The sequence below is a fragment of the Sturnus vulgaris genome, chromosome 5, assembly GCF_052056855.1.
Source record: "Sturnus vulgaris isolate bStuVul1 chromosome 5, bStuVul1.hap1, whole genome shotgun sequence".
Taxonomy (NCBI): domain Eukaryota; kingdom Metazoa; phylum Chordata; class Aves; order Passeriformes; family Sturnidae; genus Sturnus; species Sturnus vulgaris.
In genome coordinates, this window is record NC_142247.1 from 28,918,011 (window position 1) to 28,941,882 (window position 23,872).

General features: G+C 43.6%; 1 protein-coding gene across 3 annotated transcripts; it reads right to left on the reverse strand.

The window, feature by feature from the left end:
• Positions 1-1,192: 1,192 nt before the first annotated feature.
• Positions 1,193-23,769, reverse strand: TEF (TEF transcription factor, PAR bZIP family member). 3 transcript variants are annotated; one of them, XM_014882650.2, is made up of 5 exons: positions 23,409-23,769; positions 12,752-13,078; positions 11,075-11,295; positions 10,225-10,436; positions 1,193-8,315 (listed from the first exon to the last, which is right to left on the reverse strand). In XM_014882650.2, exons 1-5 carry the CDS (start codon positions 23,509-23,511, stop codon positions 8,294-8,296), a joined length of 885 nt encoding a protein of 294 aa, XP_014738136.1. In that variant the 5' UTR covers positions 23,512-23,769; the 3' UTR covers positions 1,193-8,293. The 3 variants fall into 3 exon arrangements, with proteins under 3 accessions (XP_014738136.1, XP_014738138.2, XP_088021383.1); XM_014882652.2 differs by lacking the exon at positions 23,409-23,769 and adding an exon at positions 18,640-18,874; XM_088165257.1 differs by lacking the exon at positions 23,409-23,769 and adding an exon at positions 16,641-18,296.
• Positions 23,770-23,872: the final 103 nt, after the last annotated feature.

Consider the following 23,872-nt stretch of genomic DNA (forward strand, 5'->3'; position numbering starts at 1 on the left):
CTAATAGCTGCAACATTTCCCAAAGGGAACTAGTAATATAATGTGCAGAGTTAGTACATTTATAAACTCACTCCCCACCCACCCAAGAGAACATTCAAGCTCCCTGAAAAGAAGGCAGTGTAACAGATATTGGTGCTGCTGCCAGCTGATATCCCTCCCAACAGGGAAAAAATGCCAAATATCCTCCACTATGTTAAGGCCATGTAACACTAGAAGGATACATCCAGCACAGCCTTGCATGCACTCAGTTTCTAGGGCAAATCCTTGGATTGACTATGTCAAGTCCTTGGCCTTTGGTATGTGGTGGAGGTCAGGCCCCTCCCTCTAAAGAGGAAGGTTTTTTGCTTTCATAAACAAATTGCCTGTGTCACTAATCCTGCCATGACCCTGGAAGACAGCCAGAGATAAACAACTCACTGACATTTAGTTTGTTCCTTGCTATCACCCTCCATCACTAATCATACAAGATCCCTTTTACAAAAGTGAAGATGTAACAAAGATCCTTACTGCAGTTTATTTAGAGGTTATACTGAAGCACCAGTGATCTTGTCTACCTTGAAAGCATGTGTGAGATGCAGTGAATATATAGAAGACATAAATTTCTTACCAGGCTGATCTTCAATTACCAGCTTTTGGAGAACAAAAACAAAAAATCCCAACCACCACCAATGAAAAAAACAATTAACCAACCAAAACCCTCAACAAATCAACCAACCAACTAACTGAGGTTTAGTTAAAAAAAGAAAGAATGGCAATGTGCAGAGAAAGCTGTCCTCATGGACAAAACTTACTTATTCAGAACCTTACTTCTTCCCATGAAAAAAAGTAAAATTCTGATAACTTTGTGGATGTTCTCGTAACAGACAAAGCACAGTCCAAGTGTCTGTGGCTGACTTGTTCTCAGATTTCTCCCCCTACCTGAGAGAGTTCAACCAAGAGTCACTGCAAGACAAACACAAAACCTTGCAATGCTTTTGAAATCAGTTAATCTAGAAAGTAAAAGCAGAGAACTGTATACCTATTACCAGCACACTTAACACATGGGAAATGCACAGCAAGAACCTGCTCCCAAAAGGTGATCAGCTGCTTTAGTGTCTACCAACTTCACTGCAAATTGCAGATGTAATGCTGGGAGTGGAGCTGTACACCACACAGTATGCTGTCTAGAGAACAAAATTACTGGATCTCAGCATAGTGGAATATACATTTTATTTCTTAAAAAGGAAGGGTACTAACAGAATTTAATACAGTCAAAATTTTACATTTTAAACAAAAGCTTTTCTTTTTCTTAAAAACCAGTTACGAGCAGAGAGGTGAGAGGATTTAAACTACTCACAAAATCCAAGCCGAAGACTTTGAGAATTCAAATCTGTGGTTTATACATTTAAAAAAGTGTAATAAATGGAAATATAAAATAATACCAACTCTGTAATAGTGAAATGCCCTTTCCTCATTAGATTGCTGTTTAAGCACCTTTATTTTCACCCATCAGCTGCCAGGAGTGTTTAGGTTTATGTACAAAATAAGCAGTTTGGGACAGAAGATTCATATATAAATTAAAACCATTTATGGCAATACAGTTTCACCCAGCCGCTTTACAAGCTTTATTATCTCTTTCACTTCTGTGGAATTTTTCAGTCGATGATCTCAAATGCACTTGATGGACTGCTTCAAAAAGCAGCTACATATACAGGAATTCAAGGAGTAGACTTCCAAGAGATTAAACAACTTAACACACAGTAAAACTAAGATCAGATTTATATCTTATATAAATACTGTGCAGTTTTATCTTCCATCCCACTGAACGAATGGGACAGATCAGTGTCACATCTGAAGACAAAAAAAAATACTTTTATCCAAGAGGCAACAGAATTTCAGGCCAAATCTAGCAGATAGGAGTTCCCTCAAATTATTTAGTTAAAAACTGTATGTGTCTGAAAAAGGTTTACAATAACAGAGTTTTCAGAATAACTTGCACATTTGCTTAGCTGTTTCGTAGCTATTTTACAGCCTAGAGACACTGAGAGAGGAGGAAAAAAAATAGAAGAAAATTAAAAGAGATGCCATTGTCTCTGCCCACTACGAAAGCTGTGGCTTTGTCATTTATGGAACACTGCAGACACAACTATTACCAGAGCGGAGACTGCTCCAGTACAGCATTAAAGACAAAGTTAAATTATGGCTGGAGAAAGTATCATCACAGGCTAATCTCTTTATATGAAGGCTGATGGATTAATCTCACCTCCTCCTCAAAACCCAAGCGTTCAGATTTTCTAGCAGACTGCTCGTGATTCTCACTCCACTGTTTTCTATTTTTTTCTTTTTAACAAAAGATAGAAAAGGTCATGAAAGCTGATGAAAGGTCCAGCTGTGCAGCATCCTGTGAACATGTACTCAACAAAACCACAAGTCATTAATCACTGTCTCTCTCCACACTACAACAGGAAACCTGTGTCATCTATGCACATAATGAAACTAATAAAGATGTACACTATCTAGGTCACAAATGAGCTTCAGTAACAGTCACTCACTGTGGCACTGCAACTTGCTGCAGTCTGGCTGAAGGGTGGAGACAGATCTGTTTGAGCCAAAAGAGAGAATAGTTAAAAAAACACCCAACAAAGCCCACCCAGCTTTAGTTTTCCTCAGTCACCAAAGTTTACAAATAATTTGATATTGCTACTTTCCAAATGCTACTCACAAACAAATCAACTGTCCAGCTATCAGGATGGGAAGAGTACAAATATGAATGTAATCAGTGACTACTGTTAAAGAAAGACTGGAAGAGAATCAGTTCCCTCAAAATCTTAGTTTCTCTGCTTAAGTAGCTCATTATTATTTTTAAAACATTTTTGTTGATAAAAAGCATCACAACTAGACTAGAATTCCACAACATCAATCTTTGTTTTGATTTCGGTAGTTCTCTAGGAAAGAAAGAATCCCAAATCAAGCTACATGAAGCATTAACAATATTCAGATATTACAATGGAAGCACTTATTTATTACTTCATAGAACAGATTAGTTTTAAAAGTGTATTTACATGTTCTAAGTTATACAAAATACAGTATTCCAATAATCATGTTAATCACCATATTTCAGACAACTTCACATAAAAGTGCGGAGGATGCATCCATCCCTGATCCTGGCCAGTAGCGAGCGGTCACCACATGTGACAGGTGAGAGCTGCTATTGTGCCCCCTCGGGAAAACAAATCCCACCATCCCTTCTCACTGAAACGTAGCTGCAGATCTAGGAAAACATTCAGGCAAGGTACACGAGCAAGGTTTGTTGAGACCCACAGACCAAAATCACATGCCTTAATTTACTAGACGTATGTGAAGTACATTTTTAAGTTTTTACAGATGTTGTACAGCAAAGGGCTTCTGCTCATGCCTTAGTTAGGAAAATGAAGTAACAAGGGTTTTGGCTATATAACAGGCACCCAAATGACACTTAATATCAACAGCCCTATAGCTACAACTGGATAGTGTATTAAGGACACAATTCTGCAGCTGACTGCCTGGGCAGAGCTTCACATTCAAGAACAGGTCCTGTGAAGTCCACATGGTTCTCTACAGATATAGAGCTCTTCCCATGAAGACATGACAGCAGAATTGAGGCCTTAAAAGACTGGGGCCTCAGATAGCCTCATGTCTCATGAGGTCATGTCTCATGTCCTCATGAGACAGCACTGACCAGTTCACGTTAGCAGGTCAAGTCCCAGCGCAACAGCACACTTAGCTGAAGCAACAGCTATTTTTTCATGCCTATCTGCAGTAACTCTCCTCCCTATCTGTATATTCCTTTCACTTCCTTCTGGACTGTGGAAGTAGGACCAAGACAAGGAGATTCCCAAGACCTAAACAAGTACTTATCTTCAGTATGATGCTGAACTGAGGGGATCCAAATTGGCCTAGAATTGTAAACAGTGAGGTGTTAGTTTTAGCAATCTCACTCAGGTCAGACTCTTGCATTACTCTTCTCTTCCTCTTTCATTCTTTGCTCTCCTTGCCAAGTATCTATGTCTGTCTCTATATGCATCTTCCTCAAAGGATTCCTTTTTCCCTGTAGGTATCTGAACTTGAAGAAGTTTGCGTTCCAAAAGTGACTAATGAGGGATAGCAGACTATCAAATTAATAAATTACATCTGTATGTCAATTTGCATTATCATGAGTTATATCATTGTAATTCTCAATTAGCATTTTGTTAGCATCTTCACAGATATTTAGTTAAGCCTATTCTTTCTACCTTTCTCCCAGTCTTCATTTGTGAGTTTATCTATCTTCACCATGTTACAGTGGCAGATATACAGACCAGAGTAATTATCTGAACATCTAGAAAGCCAGTCAGAGTCTTGTAGTGCTGCAAAGGCAGAATGTTAGCACTAACAAATTATTTTGCTCTTTATGGATTTAGGTGTATGTTGCCAAAAACATGAGATTTATGCATTAAGATAAATTTGTATTTCTCATCTTGTGCTTAGCAGCTTAGCTTAGCAGCTAAAACTAGAAGGGCAAACAAAAGCCTATCTGGATTTTATAAAGGTCTGAAATACTTTCTCTCTCACTAAAAATGAAAGCACCTGATCACAAGAACCAAAGCCCTTTTATGCTCAGGTGGCTTACAATATTGAAGCAGCAACAGTCTCCTCTGTGCAGGTCCATTATTTTTATTATCTACAAAATATTCTTTTTTTCTGCATAAATGGTTTTATTACAGCATTCCCAAAGCTGCTGGCCTTCCACTGCACCTCCCACCTTGAAACTGATTAGGCACAATTAGTAGCAGGCCCGCAGATAATGCTGAAAGTGATTTCTAGTTAGAATACCTTGGGCTTTCAAACAGCACAGTAAGGAAATGGAGAATTGTCAGAGAAGACATAAAATGTTACTGCAAAAAGCCGCTTAGCAAAAAACCAAACAACCCAACCAACACAAATTTATAGTACACTACTATAAACCAAAAAAATAGCAGAATTCAGATTATCTGAATATCAAAACTATCAGGACCAGTTTACCAACACTACACCTGCAATCTGAGATGTATCCACCTGATCCAAACACAAAATGCTTCAGAGTAAAGCAAAGATACCCATGACTCCAGCACTTGCTAAAACTTCACAATAACCACATAAGAGTAAAGACTTTTTTCCTGTGGGAGATAATGACATCTTTGTTACTAGCTTCAGTGGGAGCAGATTTTGGCAACAGGTGAAAGATTAAGCTCCTTGGAATTTTTAGATACAAACCCACTACATGTAGATTAGATCATCATGTATGAAAGCAATACTGTATTAAATATTGCGCATCATTTATTCATAGCTGCTGTCCTCTGTAGAGTAAAACAACATTCACTGTCCACAAATCTCATCCACAGTTTATGTATTTTCAAAGTTAGTACTATGAAATGACCATGTGGTGTCAATCCACTTCCTAATGAAAGTATAGCTCTGTCATAAACTGCTCTCTTTCCTGGCAATCCCTGCAGTGATGCTGAAAGGTGCACATGCCCTTTATTCTCTCCACTTGGAGATGGTCCCTTTGTGGCTGGAATGGGGTAGGTTGGCATCAGGCACACTTATGGCCTCTACAGAGTATGTTCCAAGGCTAGAGAACCTCAAACCCTAACAGTGTCAATTCAGCATCTTTTAATACTCAAATCAAGCTAAAAGAATATTGGTCTTCTTATGATCACTAAGAAAACATACCCAAGTTATCACTTACAGATAGGATTGTCATCCTAGTCAAAGAACCAAAATGATATAGTGAATCATTCCGAGAGGAGCAGAGAGCTCTGGAGCAATAAACTTAACTTCCTGAGACTGCAAAAACTGAGAAAAGAATTCAGCATTGCACAGTATTTTTTGTCTGGCAACATCTGCACTCCTTTAAATAGTTACTACCTTCCCATCTATCTTTGAATATACTGCTTCTTAATAACAACAACTTCTTCAGCTACAAAAGTTGAGCTGCACTCACCCTAAAGTGCGATTTTCCAGTTTTGCAACCCGTAGACACATGAATCACAGATTGTGCAAATCTGCATTGTCCTACAGGGAAGCACAAATGTTCGCTAACAGTCTTCTCTGAAAGAAAGCTCTAATGAACATTCACTGTTAATTTCCATTGTGTAAGCTTCTAAGATAACAGAAACAAAACAATACAATTGCACATGCTAATCTCACTGATTGAATATTTTGCTGTCAAAATGTCCTGACATACTGCAAAACCAAACCCTGTACACAATATGTAAGTATTTAAAAGATATTCCTAAGCACAGTAGGATTCAAATGAAGCAACTCCTTACCCAGTTATTTAGCTTTTGGCTTTGTGATCTAAACAGGAAGCATGACATTTAAGAACAGCCAGTGCTAACTAAAATTTTAGAAATTATAAATTTAAAAAGTTGCTACATTTACATGCTGTCATGGTTGTTTGTTTTGTTGCTGGTTTGGGCCTTTATCACTAAAATAAAGCAAAAACCGGTACATACCGGAAATATCCAAATCAGCAATACTCAATACAGGTAGAGATATATGCTGCCATTTCAGCAGCATGGAACTAAGATATTAATCTATTTGATAAAAATATCCCATGATTATCTCAGAGTTTATAATCCCAAATTATAATTATACACTCATAGGTATATTTTGGTAACCAGGAAAAAGTTAAAAACACTTTCTTGACTTCAGTACATCATCCATTAAAAATGATAGGTCAAAAACTACATTTAATATATAAGCTCTGTACAAAGGTTATGCTGTCAAACACTAGTTATGAATCCTGGCTTTTGAATGTATTTTGGTTTTTTTATTAAGCTTACAATATTAGCCATTGCGTCTCACATTTTTCTTTTTTGCATTTCTGCTCTGAAATTAGGGGTGGAATCTCTTGGGTAAACACAAAGTCAAAATAATTGTTCAATATGATAGCAATGAGCTATGCTGGTAACTAGTCATGCCTCATAATTTTGGCACTTGTGCTTCAGAAAGCTTTCAAGATTATTTTTCTTGAGGTGTATGCTATTCATCAATCTCCAGGCATGAACACACTCCTGTCTTACAAGCTCCATTTTGGCTACAAGCATGGCCCTGTACTCCTTTCCTAGCAAGTAAGTACTCTTGTTCTTCCCACATAGATTTAGCTCTAAACCTCCCTTAATATAAGAGCAGATTCCTGTTACACTGATGAAATTCTTACAACGGAACTTCCACCTACTTCCTCTATCTTCTAAACACAATAAACATCTCCACAATCCGTCCAAGCTTTTATCTACCCTCCCACACCGGCACAAGGGTCCTTACACTGAAGCTGCCCATGGTAACTGTGGGATATCATTGGCTGTTTTTCACCTTCAGCACCGCAGCTGTCCTGCACTCAAGAGACAGAAAATGGTAATATGGCAACTAAGAGCCATTGCTTTCTTGGAGCTAATACTCATTTGGTAGTTTCAGACAGCCAAAAGATTTGGAGATCAGCAGCTCAGAATAGCACCTTTCCCATGATTGCTAAGTCATTAGCAGAAGAATAGATCCTGTTTCAGCAAGATACCATAAAAGAAAGTGAGGCTCATAAACGAAATAAAGGAAAAGGCAGGTTACAGCAGTGTAGCTGTGGAGCAGGAAAGCAACCGACTTCGTTTACTATTACATGGGTCATTTGATAGAGGTTTATTACTCTCTGTATGGCATACTGTGGTGCTCTCTGGGTTATTTCAGAACATCTGCTGTAATCTTCTGCACTGAAGTCTCACACATTATAGGCCGCTGTCTTCCTGGTGTCTTTAGTTCTGCACTCACAGTACTCCACAATACGCTACACTGCACCAGAAGTGAGCTGCAGTATTAAATAAAATTCATTATACTGCAGGGAAAAGAGTCTTAAAATATAGCAGTTCTTTATATATACAGACACTTTCATTTAAAACTCCCTCTCTTCTTCCACTCGAGTGCCAAAACGAAGAGTCACTATTCACCACACAGGCTGTCAACAGACTTTGAGACATGAACTTTGAGTGTCTTGACAAAACCCCAGTAGGTAAGCTTATTGTAGTTCATAGTTACAGTGAGAAAGACAGATAAGAAAGCCATATACAGAATTAAGGAGACTTTGCACTTTTCATCATGCCCAGCCCTGGGTAGTCAGATGGGGTACTTGCAGGCAAGGAGGCAGGCAGGGTCATCATCAGTTGTTTGTGTTGGGACACCTCATAGATTTCACTGCTCACTCTGAAGACTGGCGATTCATGTGTGCTTTTTAGTTTCTTTGTTTTTAAAAGTCTTTAAAGTTGCATCACTCGGAATCAGATAAGTCACTTTAAACAAAGCAAAGTGTTAAGTGTGACAATTTATTTATAACATACTTCCCACCATCACCACCACAAACCACCCTGTGAAAGAAAAAACCCCTGCTGAAAGGGTGACAATTTTTAGTACGTTTGAAAGAAATTAGACCAACACCACATCAAGAGCCACTCTAGTCAAATTAAGAGCATAACAGAGGGGGGAGGTATAGTTCAAAGCATACATTAAGTACTGTGGATTAGCCTGCTTCTCCACTTCCTTAAGAAATCAACACAAAATTGCTCTAAACTCATGATTTCCACATTATGTTTAAAATACAAGCTAGTCTTTAGCATAGAAAATAAACCTCAATGCTTTTAAAATATACTTTCAGATTTCAGTAAAGGAACTGCAACTACCCTCAACATCATCATCTCACATTTACTCCTTAATATAAATATTATCCCAGGAAGTATAGCCTAAGAGTTCTGACACAGCCACTATCTTAACACAGCTTCTCTTGTTAAGAGGACTTCTAGACATATACTTCTGGTAAAGCTTCTAGTTCTTGCAGTTGTAGGTCGTGCAGAAGGTCTCAACATCACACACAGCATATTTTTTCTTTTAACACCATATATTGATGAAGCAGTGCTTGGTGCTGAGAATGGATTACTTCCAAGAGGGCAAGTCTTGTGTGCTAATTTTCTGTCAGGAAACATGCTGGAGATAGAACCAGCAAGTACGGAGAGACCAGATATACTGCTGCACAGGAGACAGTGAGGTAAACTGTTTGTGTTTATAGTGGGTGTAGCTTATCCCATAGTGTGTTCATGAGACCAAGGACCAAAACTCTTTCTCAATCTCTTGCACAACAGGTAAGGTGCAGTAAAATAGCAGTGGCTTGTTTACTTGTTTTAAAAAGCCCCTTCTTTCAAAGCTTAAGGTGCTGGCCATTTTTTAACAGCTGGGACTCAAGGTTCAGCCTGATGAGCCAGACCTCTTTTTTTAAATCTCCCTTACTTCTCAGTTAAGTGCAACATGCTGCTTTATCAGCAGTTCAAGAGGGAAGACCCTCTAAGGAAAAAAAGGAGTGGTGGTAGAAATACAATCTAGAACCCACATCAAATGATTTTGTCCACATATGTAAAGCGAGTGATTCACTACTGTTCTCTCTCCTTGCTTTCTGCAAGTGATCCAGGATTAGAACCTATCAAGAGATTTAGACAGTATTGTAATAAAAACTGCACTGACTCCACTCTGCATAACATTAATAGATGAACCTCGCAATACTTCTGTTTTTACAAGAGATTTAATATTTTCCTGTCTTCCTGTCCCTAAAGGTTCCCCTATTCCTCTTCAACAGGAACAGAGTTCTATACAACAGATACTTTCTAGTGCCTCTGAATGGGAGAGGAAACAATTTCATGATGCTGCCCAGCAACATCTACTTATATCCTAAAATTATGTTTTACACTTTTACTGGGAGGTGGAATGGAGAGGAGAAAAGAGCAAGAGTTTGAAAATTAAATTAAAAAAAAATAGAGAGAGAGAGAGAGAAGAGTCTCCTAGGCTCTTTCTCCACTTAAAAATTAAGGTTAGAACAGATAGCAAAAGCTCTGTCCAATCTGGAGGGATCCACATTTATTCCTCCAGACAGGTGAATCTGTTCAATTGTATGAAATCAGAAAATGTTTTATCGGTGTTGAAAACAGGGTTGTAAATATGGACACTAAGATTTTGGACAACAGATTTATCAGGAAAGGGCCTGGAACGAGTTGTGCCAACAGTAACAGGGTTTGTCTGTGTTTTGTTGGTTTTTTTCTAGTGTAGATGCAAAATGGCAAAGCCTCCATAAACTTTATTTCTGGGAGTCTCTACAGAAGGCAGAGAAGTCTAAGAGGCTAAAACAAAGTGCCCTAACAAGGAAAAGGGTGTGCTTACAAGGGTCCGTATCTGGTCTCGTATTTAGAAACAATGTTCTTGCATCGTCCCACTTCCTTGCGCAGCTCTGCCACCTCCGTCCTCAGGGCTGTATTTTCTTTCTCAAGAAAGGCCGCCCGAATTGTGATCTGATTCTCCTTTAGTCGCCGAGCATCACGGGAACGCTTTGCTGCCACATTGTTCTTCTTTCGCCTTGTCCAGTATTTTTCATCCTGTAGTAAAAAAAAGATGCCAAACTGACAACTGTTTCGGAGACACCTCTTTATTGTACAATGATATTCACAGTGACTGCTACATTGAGGAATCTCCTCCATAGGTCTGCAGGGCTCTGACATCAAAATAGAGACCATGCAGTACTATAAGATTCATCTTTACACAAGTCTTCTTTTAGGATAAACCAAGTGCATTGCTAGAACTAAGGAGATTTAGAGACTTGGGTATTAAGAAACTGTCCAACTGAAATGCTTCCTTTACTTAGTTTTCAATTAGGAGTGAACTTTTACATAAAACCACCTGTTCTGTTGTCTGGGTTGCTTAAATCCACATTGGACACAATACTGGGCAAATATAGACAACGGCCTTCAAAAGTGCAGGTGATGAGGATTTGACTTGATAGTTCTTCTAATTTCTGTATATAGCATGATCAGTTGCTCCTTGCCAGTAATTAGCTCATGATACCAAAACCTGCAAAACAGCAAGCACAGCAGCTGGCTTGCCAATTCTATTCTTGGCAGTGCTTCTGCCCAATCATGTAGGTAAACTGCATTAGCTCTGTATGTCAAAGTGTTTGAACAAAGAGTCAGAAACTCTTATCAAGGCCTAGAAGAGTTTGCAGCAATAAATCTGTTACCTTTTGCTCATCTGGGACAAAAACCTTCTTGGCTTTTTTAATCATAGGTTGTGGTTTCAGGTCCTCTTCAGTAAACTTGTGTTTGCGAGGATTGAAGAGCTCGCCACCAGGCACACTGGACAGCACTAAATCAGCAGGGTCGGGGTTAAAATTCACCTCAACTTCTACGCAGTCAGGATCAATGGGACTGGGTGTATTTCTCTCATTTTGTGGTGGGGACTCTGGCAACAACAGGAGAAATTACAATATATTCAGCAGGATGAAGAGACTCAAGAGAGAAGCCAACTTTACTGTCCTGTTGTGAGAAATACTCAATAGCAATAGCTGGTGCTTCCCTGAGGTGTGGTGGGTGCTGTACAGCTGCTGGTACAGAGAAAGAGTTCACAGTCCAGTCTGTAATATAACTCTAGGAACGTATGCCAGACTAACAGACATGAGTAGACAGATGCAGGACAGGAGTTAACAGATCCTTGGCAAAAGTTACATGCTTTGCACACATAAAAAACATCTTCAACAGCAGTAAGAAGGGATAAACTTATATCAGCCTGAGTTTTGTATTATACAAATCCTTACAGAAACAAGCCTGCCCAAAGACCCCAGTCCCTAGGACCTTCAAAGGTCAGACAAGTAGACTTCCAAACAACAGACTAAATAAAGGAGCATTTGTTACAAATGCAACTGTATTCTTCTTATTTGCCACATCGAAACAAATGCCCCAACAGAATGTCTGACATCGGAAGTGTTCATATGAATTTTATCATATTAATCTATTGTTTACAAAACTTCATATACGTGAGTTGCAAAACTGCATGCCACTGCAATGTGCAGTAGTGATCAATAAGTTTTGCATATACCTCCTCGAAAAAAGCTACACCCTATGAGTTTCATGTTATCTTTCCCACAGATTCACAAAAGAGATCCAGAGCAAAATGCTTTCTGTAAAGCTTGCTCATAAAATAGTACGGTGATGGCTATCATGTTTAAACTCGAAATCTAGGGCAAACTGAACAGCTGAATTCTTTAATAGAGAAGATCTCCATACTACAAATGAAGTTTCCTAGTACCATTTAAGCAGAGTTTTGTTTTTTTGTTACTCCACTCCCACTTCAAAGCGCCACAGAACATCAAACTGCATCATTAAAACACCTTTTCCTAGTGTCTGTTTTCACATTTCCCAGGCTACCACAAAAAAGACTGCTTCATTGTTTTTCTATTTAACACTGTTATTTGAGGTACTTTAAGTTCACATAAGTTCACCCAAGCAGACCAAGGTAGTAAAAATGACTTGTGACAAGCTATCAAATCTGTTGTAAAATAACCTGAGACAGTATTTTCTCAACATGTCCAGCTTCTCACTACATTAGCAATAGCAAGAAAGCAAATACTTTATGTTCATGTTTCAGCTCTTATAATTTCAAAATCAAAACAGACTGTACACTGATAGACAGACTACACATTGATAGACACTCATTCTTCACAGGATGGGAAGAGCGGAAGGAGAGGCAGCATCTACATGAATTGATACATGAACTAAGGCTCTACATCGAGCATGTTTGTATCATTTAATCTGCCACAGCAAACACTGACAGTTTAGCATGTCTCCTCTTTGATCTAAAGAGGCACCTCTTAATATGAGAACAACAGAAGTCCCTCAGAGACCCATATTATTCCATCTACCTGTGCTGGAGGCTGCTTCAGATTGCTGGTAAACTGCAGTGGAAGAGGATGATGCAGGAGAACCAGTGGAAGCACCGGCAGATTCCTTCCCTTCCAGCTCAGCCACAGGCAAGAGTGGATTCTGGTTCAAATCCAGGTGAGTAGGGCTGGAAGGAATTCCATTCTCCAGCAGGAACTCATCCAGATCCATGTACTCCAGGTGGAAAGACTCGCCATCATAAGGAATAGTTTTGTCCCAAATGGGTGGCATGAGGGAAGCCGAGACTGCCATAGTGCTGGCAGCTGCTGCCTCATCTTCTTCAAGCTTTATTTTCTCCTTCTCTTTATCTGAAAGATACAAGTAGGTCACTGTACAAGCCGAAACACAGGAGAGACTCAAGGTTTAAGAGTCAAAAAAATCCCCACGAAAGGAAATTCAGTAAGCTCATGGTTCTGCCTCATGAGATGATCTGGAAAACCAGATGTTGAAAAGCAACATTTACGTATGAAACAGTCTAGCCCCCTGTGATGGCTAGACCACAGACAGCTGAGCAGTCTTGCAGACCAGCATCTTTGCTGTGATAACTTACCGAAGTGTGAGGAAGTGCTGCATGGGGCTTATTAACCAGTCACTGCAGAACAGCCTGGTTTTCATATATCCATCTCAGAAAAAAACCAAAAGTGACTGTCCCTAAGCAGGGTTACGTGGGAAACCATTAAGAAAATTCTGAGGAAGCGGAATAGCTTATTCTATGCACAAAGAAGGAATGTGCAGAACAACAATTAAAATACCAACGGGAGAGGAATATGGGTTTTCAGATTATGTCTGAAAATCAGTCAAAAGGTCCATAGGACACCAGAGACCTGGATGCCTGTTGTTCAGCATTTTAGAAGCACTTCTCTCTGAAATGACTCAGCATGTCCACAGAAAGCAATAGCTCCAAATGCTGCTCACTATAGATAGCTCAGAGTATCTACATACAATTTTCACTCTTTGGGGAGATGTCTAATAAGGCACACTCCCACATCCCACCCCCAAGTCACAAGAGACTGATGAATTTTTCTCCATTTACTGTGCTACAGTGCACATATTACAGAAAAATGGCTGTTTCTATGTTCCCCATAGCTACTGAATCTTAACAATTGTCTGGGACAGAATCCAAGCAGAAAACTCATGTTATGGAATAATTACATAATTTAAGAGATAAAAATAAGCTGGCAGAAAAAAAAATTAAATCCAAGTCATTTTCCTGATCCATTTCTCCATGCAGCCATGCAGTTCTATCAGCAGTGAAGGAGGCATTCCAGAAGCAGTGCTAGTACTGCCAGCATTGAGCCAGCACTGCTGTCAAAAGGAAGGCATGGTCACCAGTTGTACCCTAATCACCTGGAAACTGAGCATTACCACGGACGCCAACAAATACTCAGTTCAATAGAACAGAGACTCCAAGGACATACATTGGGCCAGTTTGGAGCTCCAGTATTAACAGAGATCAGCCGAATCAAATGCACTAATTTTGGCATTAGGGTTTTCTAGACTGGCTACAATATGCTAAAGGAGCATTTTTCTTTATTGGGGGTGGAAGTGGGGGTGAAACTCGGCTCTAAATCAGAAAAGCCTTTTTATATAAAACCTATTGATAGAAGTGGCATTCCTTCCGCTGTTGCCTTAGCTGGTGTGGAACTGAGACTGAAAGAGCTTTTTATGGCTTAGAGAACAGTGCTGCCACACAAAGTAAATTATCTACCGTATTCTGAATATTTTATACAAAAGAAGTTACTGATTTTAAACCAAGCAGCTGAGAAACTATTCACCAGCCACTTGCTTGGGACCAAGAGCAAGTACCTAAAGGACACATTAAATTCAGACCAGTGGCTCCTGGACCTAAGCTTTGGTAACATCACCTTGCAGCTTTTGGTCTTCTCCTTGCCACTTCACACTGCTGCCTCTGAACTGCCACCCAGCTCCTATTCCTGCTATAAACTCCTTTTTGCAGGGAGTTTTGCAACTTTCCTACCTTTTGCCTAGGCAAAGCAAACAGGTAGGTTAACAGTAATTATGCAAATAATGAGAATGTTTCTAAACAGTTCCTACTTGAACCCAGTAAAGAAACAGCATCTACTCTACATATAAGGAGAATTTCCCTTACTACTGGAGCACATCCTGCCAAATTGGAACCAACATTTCACCTGTGAATAGAGATTGTGTATTCCCCAACATTCCCAGCACAACCAAATTCAGATTTGCACTGGATGTTGTGGATGATAGTACCAAAACAAATTCAAGCAACAATAATGAATTCTTTGTAAATAACTATTTTTAATTAACATGATAAAAAACTTGTGAAATGTCAAGTCCAAATGTCAACTAAAAAAAATAAAAGTTCTTTACTCTTGAAAATAACAGTAGCCCATTATACATTATGTTAGTTTTAATACGAACCAGCAGTACTTTTGTTTTGCAACAAGAGAGGAGGGTAAAAAAACCATTAAGTGATTGTTAGACTGAATATAAAGCTTAAAAATATTTTTCAGAAGGAAGATGCTAAAAAGACTACACTGCTGGAATATGTGGCTCTTCTCAGATTTTTTTAATGCCTTTTGGATATGCATGATCATCCTGCTGTCCTGCAGTAACCTGGAAAAACTGTGGTTCCTCCAATTTCCTCTTGTGACTGCCCCTGGCTCACACCAGATTAGATCCTTCCTCCATGTGAGAAAAGCATCCAAAATTTTTTGTCCTTTTGCTACAAGTTGACAACTTAGCAAGGCCCCCAGCGCTGTCTTTGTTTAGTTATGCTGTCTCTCTCTCCTCCCTCACTTCTAACAGTATCTGAAACAAAATAGCAGAAGTTAACACACATTTTGGGAACCCATCTATTTCAAAGGTGATAGATAACATGGTAAAACCTACGTATGATCATTACTGCATTGATGTTTTCCCACAGGCTTTCTTTCAATTCATTTAATCTTCATTTCTGCCACACAAAATCCTGCTTGGGTGCACAATATCTAATGAACACTAATTAACTTCTTGCATCTTGAGGCGGAAGTTTCTGCCTACCTCAGCACAGGGACCTGAGAGATTAATTCTCTTAAGATATTTATAGTGTAAACAGGTATTACCTGACAGTAGAGCTGCAGTATCCTAAGAGGCTCCATTTGCAGCAATTCAAGGTCACCCTGATAAATCTGGACTGTACTTCTGCAGATGATGGCTCATGTCCGATTTAGCCCCCTCATTCTGCTACCGTGACCTATTAACTGGGCTGTACATCTGCTGTTAACAGTGAGGACACCAATTTATGCTCAGTGACTTAAGTGAACAATTCCAGTTACTGAACTATTGGAAATACGGCTGTTTTAACCAAAAGCAGCAGCCTGAAAAGAGCTTTATTTCCTGTCCTGTTTCTTCCTCAAAATCAACCAAACCAAAAACCAACCAAAAGATTTTGGCCACCATGCTGTCAAGAGCTATCCCAGCCACAAACAGAAAAAAATACTTATTTGACAAACTTCCTCTTGTTCACCAACAAAAAAACCCATCAAATTATACTGAAACCACTATGTCTATATATATATAGGCTGATTGCTCCATAAATCTTTAGTCCCACTTGTGAGGATGGAACAAGGCAGGTTGTAGGGTTCTGTATCCCTAATGCCCATTACTGTGATGTTTGCTGAGGCATTCCTCCTGCCACAGCAGCATGCAACTGGTGATTAAGGCATCCTTTGGAGAGTATGCAGCAGCTCTGTTACTAATGGAAGAGACCTACACTCCTGCTCCAGAATATTAAGTGCCTTCCCTAACCCACAGGACTTTTCCTTTTTATAAAAATATCATTATTTTAATTTATTTAATCCTTACAACATACACAACAACAACTCCCAGCAAGGCTGGTGAGCTTACCTGGTACATGGCACAGCGTTCTAGGGGATGGCATTCTGCTGGAACTGCCTCACCTCCCTCCTCTGTTGCTCAGGAGGATTAGAAAGATGCTTGCTTTGACTGGGTAGTCAAATTACCCACAGTGGTTGGAAAAGCCACAGGTAGCTTGCAGAGACTATAAATGGACAAACACTGCAGCTAACTGATATAATTTCTTAAAGAATAAGACAGAAAATTGTGTTTTTGTGAATAGGCATTCCAGACAAAAGTGCAGGGTCTTTTCTAAGAAAGTTTGCTGAACCTGTACCACTGGATTAAGTGAATGAGTAATTTTTTAACATTTTGAGTGTATCACTGTTAAAAGAAGAGAAAATAATCAAGGATCATCTGAAGACAGTTGAGTCACAAGTCTACTGACAAGCCTTTTGTAATTTGGAAGTACCTGCTGAAAATGAAGGCATTCTTTCTGTTGTCTTGAATAGGCAAACAAGAAAAGTATCAGAGACCAAAATAAACAGAAAGCAACAAGTTCTACAAAGTGTGAAGTGAAACAGAACAATGTGAACTAAGGAAATCTATGGAGAAATGTTAAGAACAAGAACAACTTGAACTTTATCACACCATGAATGGAGAGGGATAATCAAGATGAAATGGACTCACTAGCAAGCTTTAGAGGCTCCAGCCGAACACCTTAATGAGCTGGAATGGGGTCATCTAGTAATCAATCTAGTATCAAATGTTCCTAATTTTAGAAAAATGCACTACCTCACAATCGTATTAATTTCAGAATTTTACATCTCCATAGGCCACATCACATGATTCTGAACACAAAAATCACCCCCAAGACAGTCACTAAATCCTTATCAGCATGATACACATGAACCGAAATTGCTCCTGCTGGCACTAATGTCTTTAAAAAGGACTGGGTGCAGAAATATCTTAAGAAATCCCATGATTTTGTAGATTCAAGATTCTGTGTGCTGCAGCATCCTGCACCATAGCAACATAACTAAAACCTTTATCAGAAGCTGACTTTATTTTATTTTTAGCAGAAAGGAAAAAAATATAGTCTCCAGAATCACAAAATGGATTTATAAGGTATTGTGCAATATTAGACATGCAAGGTAGGTAGGAACCTCACTGCCAACAATCTTGCGAACCTTGCTTATGCTGTGGTTTACCCTCGATGTTGTCCACTGTTCCAAAAAAATATTTTTAATCTCAAAATTAGTAAGTGTAAGGACTTCTTTTATTATACACCAGTACACTGGGCATTATAACAGTGCAGATAATCCTGAGCTTTCCTCGAAATGAAACAGATACTCAGAAAGGCAAAAATACTGCCAGATGAGCAGGAAAAAAAAACAAGAAAAAAAAAGAAGTGTGCCATCAGCACCGAAGACTATAAGCACTAGCAGTGTTATTTACACAGCTGCTGTCCGCATCACCAGTGGCAGAAAGGCAGCTCCAGCCCATGCAGGACCGCATGTGCAGGCAGTCACTCATACCCTTATGGATTATCACCGAACCTAATCTGAGGGGATCTGCTGTTTACTCGTGTCATCGGGCAACTTCCCAGCAATTAAGGTCAAGCAAGCCTCGAAACCTTCTCACTGCTGATCCCAGCTACGCGTCTACAGGCGGGGGAGGTTCCAGAGAGCCGAGGGGCTGAAAGCAGTGTGTCGCGTCTGGGCTCCTGCGCACCCCTCGCTCCCGCAGCGCTCGGTTCTGCCCAGCGCAGGCACCTACACGCTCCGGAGAGGACAATCTCCGGGAGGCGGGGACGATCCCGTGCTGCCGGCTCTTGGCTCGGCCGGCCAGGGGGGCGGAGGGAGGGAGGGAGGGACGGGGAGGAGGGAGAGGGCCGGGGCGTACGGCCTCTCCCGCGGGTGCTCCCCCCGCGGCCAGTCCCGCCGTGACCCGGCGGGTCCCGCCCTCCGAGCCACGGGGCGGGAAGGGGGCGGTGGGGGTGGATAACTGGGGGGCGCCGCGCGCTCCCGCCGCCCCCCCCCACGCTCACCCAGGCGCGCCTCCCGCGGCGGGTTCTCCATCAGCTTCTTCAGCACCAGCGGGAACGCGCCCGCCAGGCCCCGCCGCTCCTGCTGCGCGGCGGCCCCCGCGCTCCCCCCGGCTGCAGTGGGCTCTGGTCCTCCCGCCGCCGCCGCCGCCGCCGCCGCCTCCTGGTGCGCGGCGCGGCCGGGCATACTCCCCGCGGACGGGCGGGCTGTCAGCGGTCACCAGCGGCGCGGGGCTGCGACGGCTCCCCGGGACCCGGCGGCGGCGAAGCGCTGAGCGAACGGCGCAGGCGCGGCTGGCTGACGCCCGGCGCGTGCTTCAGTATTCATGAGCCGCCCCGGCCCGGCTTCTCCGCGCCCTGGGATTGGCCCGTGCCTTCCGAGGGGGGTGGCCCCGCACGGACAGGCCCCGCCTTCCTCGCCCTGCCCTCCCCGCGGCCGGCGCGGGCACGCGCCCCCCTCCCGCCAGGGCACGTGCAGGGGCGGGGCCTCAGCGGGCTCATTAGCATTCGGAGCCACGCCCCCTCCCCGCTCCTCCCGCGGGCGCTGCGTCACCGTCAGGAGGCGGAGGAGGCGGGGGGAGGCCGCGCGCGCGTGGGCGGCGGGGGAGCGCTGCCCGCCTGCCGCGGCGCGCGCGCTCGCCCGCCGCGCGCCCGACTGTTCGCGCGTGCACGGCAGCGCCTGAGGGGGCCGCTACCGACCCGGGGTCCGTGAGGGCCGTCCCGGCAGCGCGACGCCTGGCAACCCCCTCCCCGCCCTGTCCCGGCACCAGCGCTCTAGCTCGCCCTTGCATATCCTCGTTCAGGATCCCGAAATCACCTTTCGCGCGTGCCCTGGATTTAATCTCCCTCCGTCCCACACGATGCCCGCAGCGGCGTGCCCTACATAACACGGGCAGGGAGAGGGACTTCACTGCAGTGCCGGCATGGGCGGGCTGCTGGGGGAAGGGAGGAAAGGCTGCCTTTCCAAATAGTCATGATCACAAGAAATTCTTGTGATTCTCCAAGCGGCCCCCTTGCTCTAGAAGCAGGGATGCCGTGATGGGATTTAAGCTTCTGAACACACGAAGGGAGCAAATATTGCCAATTTCGTTCCCGAGAGCACAGATGGATACTGAGGAGCATCTCCCACAGAATGAATAAATCCGCAGAAGTGTCAGATTCTGCAGCCACAGGCTTCTTCTGTCAGCAGTGGCTGCTCTTGCCTCGGTAGGATGGGCTGCAGCGAAGCTACTATGCAGTGCTGCGAGCCGGGAAAGGGAAGGGTTTCCCCTTCCCTCCGCTGGGACCGGCCCGTCTGCATCCAACAGAGCCGCGGGAGCGAGAGCAGAGGCGTTCCCATATGTGCCAGCAGAAAAAAGACATCTTCCTCTCAGGTAGGCAGTTGGGCATCTGCTTGGTCGAACTTCCCCGCCACAAACCTCTGACATTAAATTTAATTGGCAAGGCACAATTTTACTTGATCCTTATTAATAAACCCTGATGGTCTTTGTGACAAAAAAATCGAGTGTAAACTCTTCCTCACATGCCCCAGGAAAAGGAATGGATTTGAAGTCACACAGGAAAGATGTTTTCCTGCATTGTCTTACTGCAATGAGGACCAGGGGACATGTCCAGATGTGGAGCTGCCCTACCCAGCAGCTACTTCTCTTGCGTGGTGTGGGAAGCCAAATCTGCTCCCTCCTTCACAGGGAACGGGTGGGATTCCCGATGCAACTCCTGCACACGTGCTGCCCAGCGGGAAGCTTGGAAAAGGATACCTTGTTAATATAGGCTGGAATGGCGCAGGTTAATGCATCATTTATCAAGGCTGATAAATCCAGTTGCAAGAAGCAGGCAGAGCTGGTCATGCTCCACTGCCCAGTGTGCTCCAGGGCCGCTACGTGCCCTCCACAGACTCCCTCCGCCTTGCCAAGCTCAGCTGGCAGGAAGAAAAGGCACATGTGTGAAAAGGAGATGCCACTTCACAGAGGGTAATGAGACACAGATGTCAGACCACACACGAGAGAAGCAGCACACACAGCTTGGCAAGGGGCAGCAAGCCCGCAGTGGTGCTTTTGTCTAGGAAACAGCTACTGATAGGTGGTAGATAGAGAACACAGCCAAGTGAGGTCACAAAGGAGCAGCTTTTAGGCAAGTGGATGCAGCCAAAGTGGGGCAGGCTGCAGGCTTCCCCTTCAGTTGTGGCTCTCATGGTCACTTTGTTCCATTGTTGTTAACGCTGGTGGCCCCCTAGGATGATGCTGTGCCTCAGTACTGTACAACACTCCTTCAAGGAACAGGGTCTGTGCACATCACCCCTGCAGAGCTCAATGGCAGTGGCTTTGCTGGGCAATGTCTGTATGAGGGAATGTTATTAAAACCACTCAGCAGCTTTTGCTCCAGGATTTTTCCCTTTAGATTGACAATGTTCTTCCTTCAGCACATTTCCACCCGTGCCCCACTATGCTAAGGTTTGTTCTTATGCACCACCATCAGTTGTGACTTTACTTAGAGAGGGTCTAGATGATACAGTGTTAGCTGCTTTTCCCAAAGGCAGGAGGGAGGGAGTTCCTGAGGAACATTCCTGTGGGTTGCCTCACATCACCCTGCTCCAGCATTAGCAGTGCCCTGCCAGCTAGGAGGGAGGCTGCCCTGAGAGCTTTTCCTCACTGCATCTGGGGATTAGGTGCTCAAGGAATTGCCAACAGAAAGCAGGCAATGTACCACAAGCTGTGCCTTCTCAGTTAAGCTGGCATCTGCCTGGGATTTTTACATTGGCTTTCACTCTGCAGCTGAGAAGGAAGTGTGGAGGACAGTGAGACGTGAAGAGAGGAATGCAGAGGCCTTGGCTGTTACTGCCGAGAGTCTTGTCAAGGCCAGAGGATACAGAACAGCCCATTCTGGGGTGCAGCAGGGAGAGAGGCAAGCAGCAAGCAGCTCACTGCTGGGCACAAGGTGTGAGGAGGGGGAGATGTACAGCAAGCCCCACTGAGAGGTTTGAATAGCAGAATAGAGAATTTCAGAGAGAGAGGCCTGAAAGCTAGCAAATCCAGATGTGTGCTGTCCAAGTATGGAGAGCCAGGAGGAGAGAACTGAGCTCTGTGGGAAGAGGGCCACGATGGGAATGCTGGACTGGAGAGGAAGGCAGCATAATAAAGACAGTTCTGAGGAGTATGGGAAGTGATGCAGAGAGGCAGGGTGGTCCTGGAGCTGAGGAAGAAAGCTGCCACAAAACAGCACTCTCAGCTGCCAAATAAGTCACATTGAGTTAAGAGTAAATTATTCTCTCTTCAAATCATTGATCTCTCCTCTACCCCCTACTCTAAACAGATAGGTCTTGCCAGCACTCCTCCCTTGGATTAATTGAATCCACTTGGCTGTGGAGAACAGAGATCCCAGAAAAGCAGCCAAACTCAGTTTAGCCACAGCAAGGCTCTGCACCACAAGCTGCCCTTGGCTGTTACTGCCTCCTCCCAGACAGTTCCACTTTCTACCTGGGTACTGTCAGCTGGGAAAACATGCCGTGGTCCACACAAACAGTGGGACTTCATACGGTGTGGTATGTAAACACATCCGTTCATGGGCAGTCTCAGCAAAGAAGAGAGAGCTCACAGGAGGCAGCAGCAGAGCAATGTGACAAAACGAGCCCCTTAGGGGTGGGGCAGTTCCCCCTTGTGCTATTTCCCTTTCCCACAGGGAGCTGTGCATGTGCCATAGGGCTCACTGTATTGCAGCAGGTGTAGGCAGCTGCCTTTCCTGACATGAATGCTTTACTGTCACAGCAGCAGCCTTTTCTCCCATTGACCCTGGAGCGAGAGCAGGGTCCTTCTCCACAGTGTGTCTGGCTTTTCTGTTCCTGGGTCCTGCTGCCCCTCAACACTGCAGAGCTGCCTGGCTGTCCTGGTAGCAACTCCCTAGAGAAGAGCGAGCTCTGTGCATGTTTGTTTCTGTGAGCTCAACTCGCTCATGCCCGGACATAGGCTTGTTGTGCTGAGTTGTTCCCACATACCTCCCCAGTGCTCAGCAGCAAACATTAAAACACAACAACCAAAAACAGCTTGTCAAGGGTGTGTAGCATCCTATCCAAAATCATAGAGTACTCAAGCTGTGTGATGGGTGCTTGGAGCAGACCCAGCATTAGAAAAGCCATCAGTGCAGCATGAGCAAAGTGTTCAGCACAGCAAAAGCCCAAACTAAATAACCTCCTGGGTCCTTTCCATTTGTCTCCTAGGATGCTGTGCAGAGAGTGAGAAAGCCTAGGAGTACAGAAGTGCTCTTGCAAAGAAAATGCAGCATTTACCGTATTCTCTACCCCAGCTTTTCACAAATAAACAATTGCAGTATCAAACAAAGTTTGCACAGAATCAGGCTGCCCCAAGCAGGCTGGGCTCTCTGGACAGTCTGAGTCTGGGAAGAGGCAATATCTGGAGGTTTAGTGGTTATTAACCATAGGACAACAATGAATGGCAATCCTGGAAATCACTTCTATGCGAGCATGAAGATTTGTGCCCAAGCCTTTTCTGTGCATTAATCTTTGAGGTTTTCCAAGAAGTAGCTGAGCACAGGAGCTCAGCACTCTTGACTGATTTTGTAATCAATCCATTGCTGCCGTTTTTCCTCCTAGCTGCACAACCTGCACAGTGCCAGAACTCTCTGTCTGACTTGGACACTTTGGGAAACACACCCTTAAAGGGCTTGCAGCAAACAAGATCTGCCCCTTTCTCCTCTTGCAAATGAAGGAGGGGAAGGAGAAATCAAAACAGAGCCCCTAGTATATATTTCCTCAATCCTACCTGTCATCTTGTTGGTCCAGGGCAAGGAATACTCCAGTAGGGACTTCAGGACTTCCGGAAAGTCCAGGGCAGTGGGGCCCCCAGGGGTGTTGCAGCTTGACATGTCCTGTCCTGAGACTGTGCCAGCAGGGGTAAGGGAGGGCCAGGTGCCTGGCCACCAACGTTACACCCCACTCTCCTGAGCGTTTCTAGACAGGCTCGGAGGCACCCAGAGCGGGCTTGCCGAACTACTCTGGTTGAGAAAAAACAAGGAGGAAGGAGAGCAGCCTGGCAGAGATGCAGCTTGCCTAGCTGTCTTCACCTCCCCCTCTCCCACTCTGAAGTGGCCAATTGTGGAAATAGCTTGCAGCCTTGCAGGGCTGGGCCGGGCGCCTGGCCAGCGTGGTTTTACAGGGCCTCTCCCAGCCAATCCGGCAGCAAAGAACTGGGCCAGTTATCTAACTTTGCAAAGGCAGCACCCTTTT

Bases quoted from the DNA above. Each gene is read 5' to 3' on its own strand.
- TEF (XM_014882652.2), bottom strand. From the start codon at position 18,823: ATGCCCGGCCGCGCCGCGCACCAGGAGGCGGCGGCGGCGGCGGCGGCG. The intron at 13,079-18,639 runs GTGAGCGTGGGG...TGTATCTTTCAG, and splicing joins GCCGCGGGAGGCGCGCCTGG to ATAAAGAGAAGGAGAAAATA. The intron at 10,437-11,074 runs GTAACAGATTTA...TTTTTACTACAG, and splicing joins TTGTCCCAGATGAGCAAAAG to GATGAAAAATACTGGACAAG.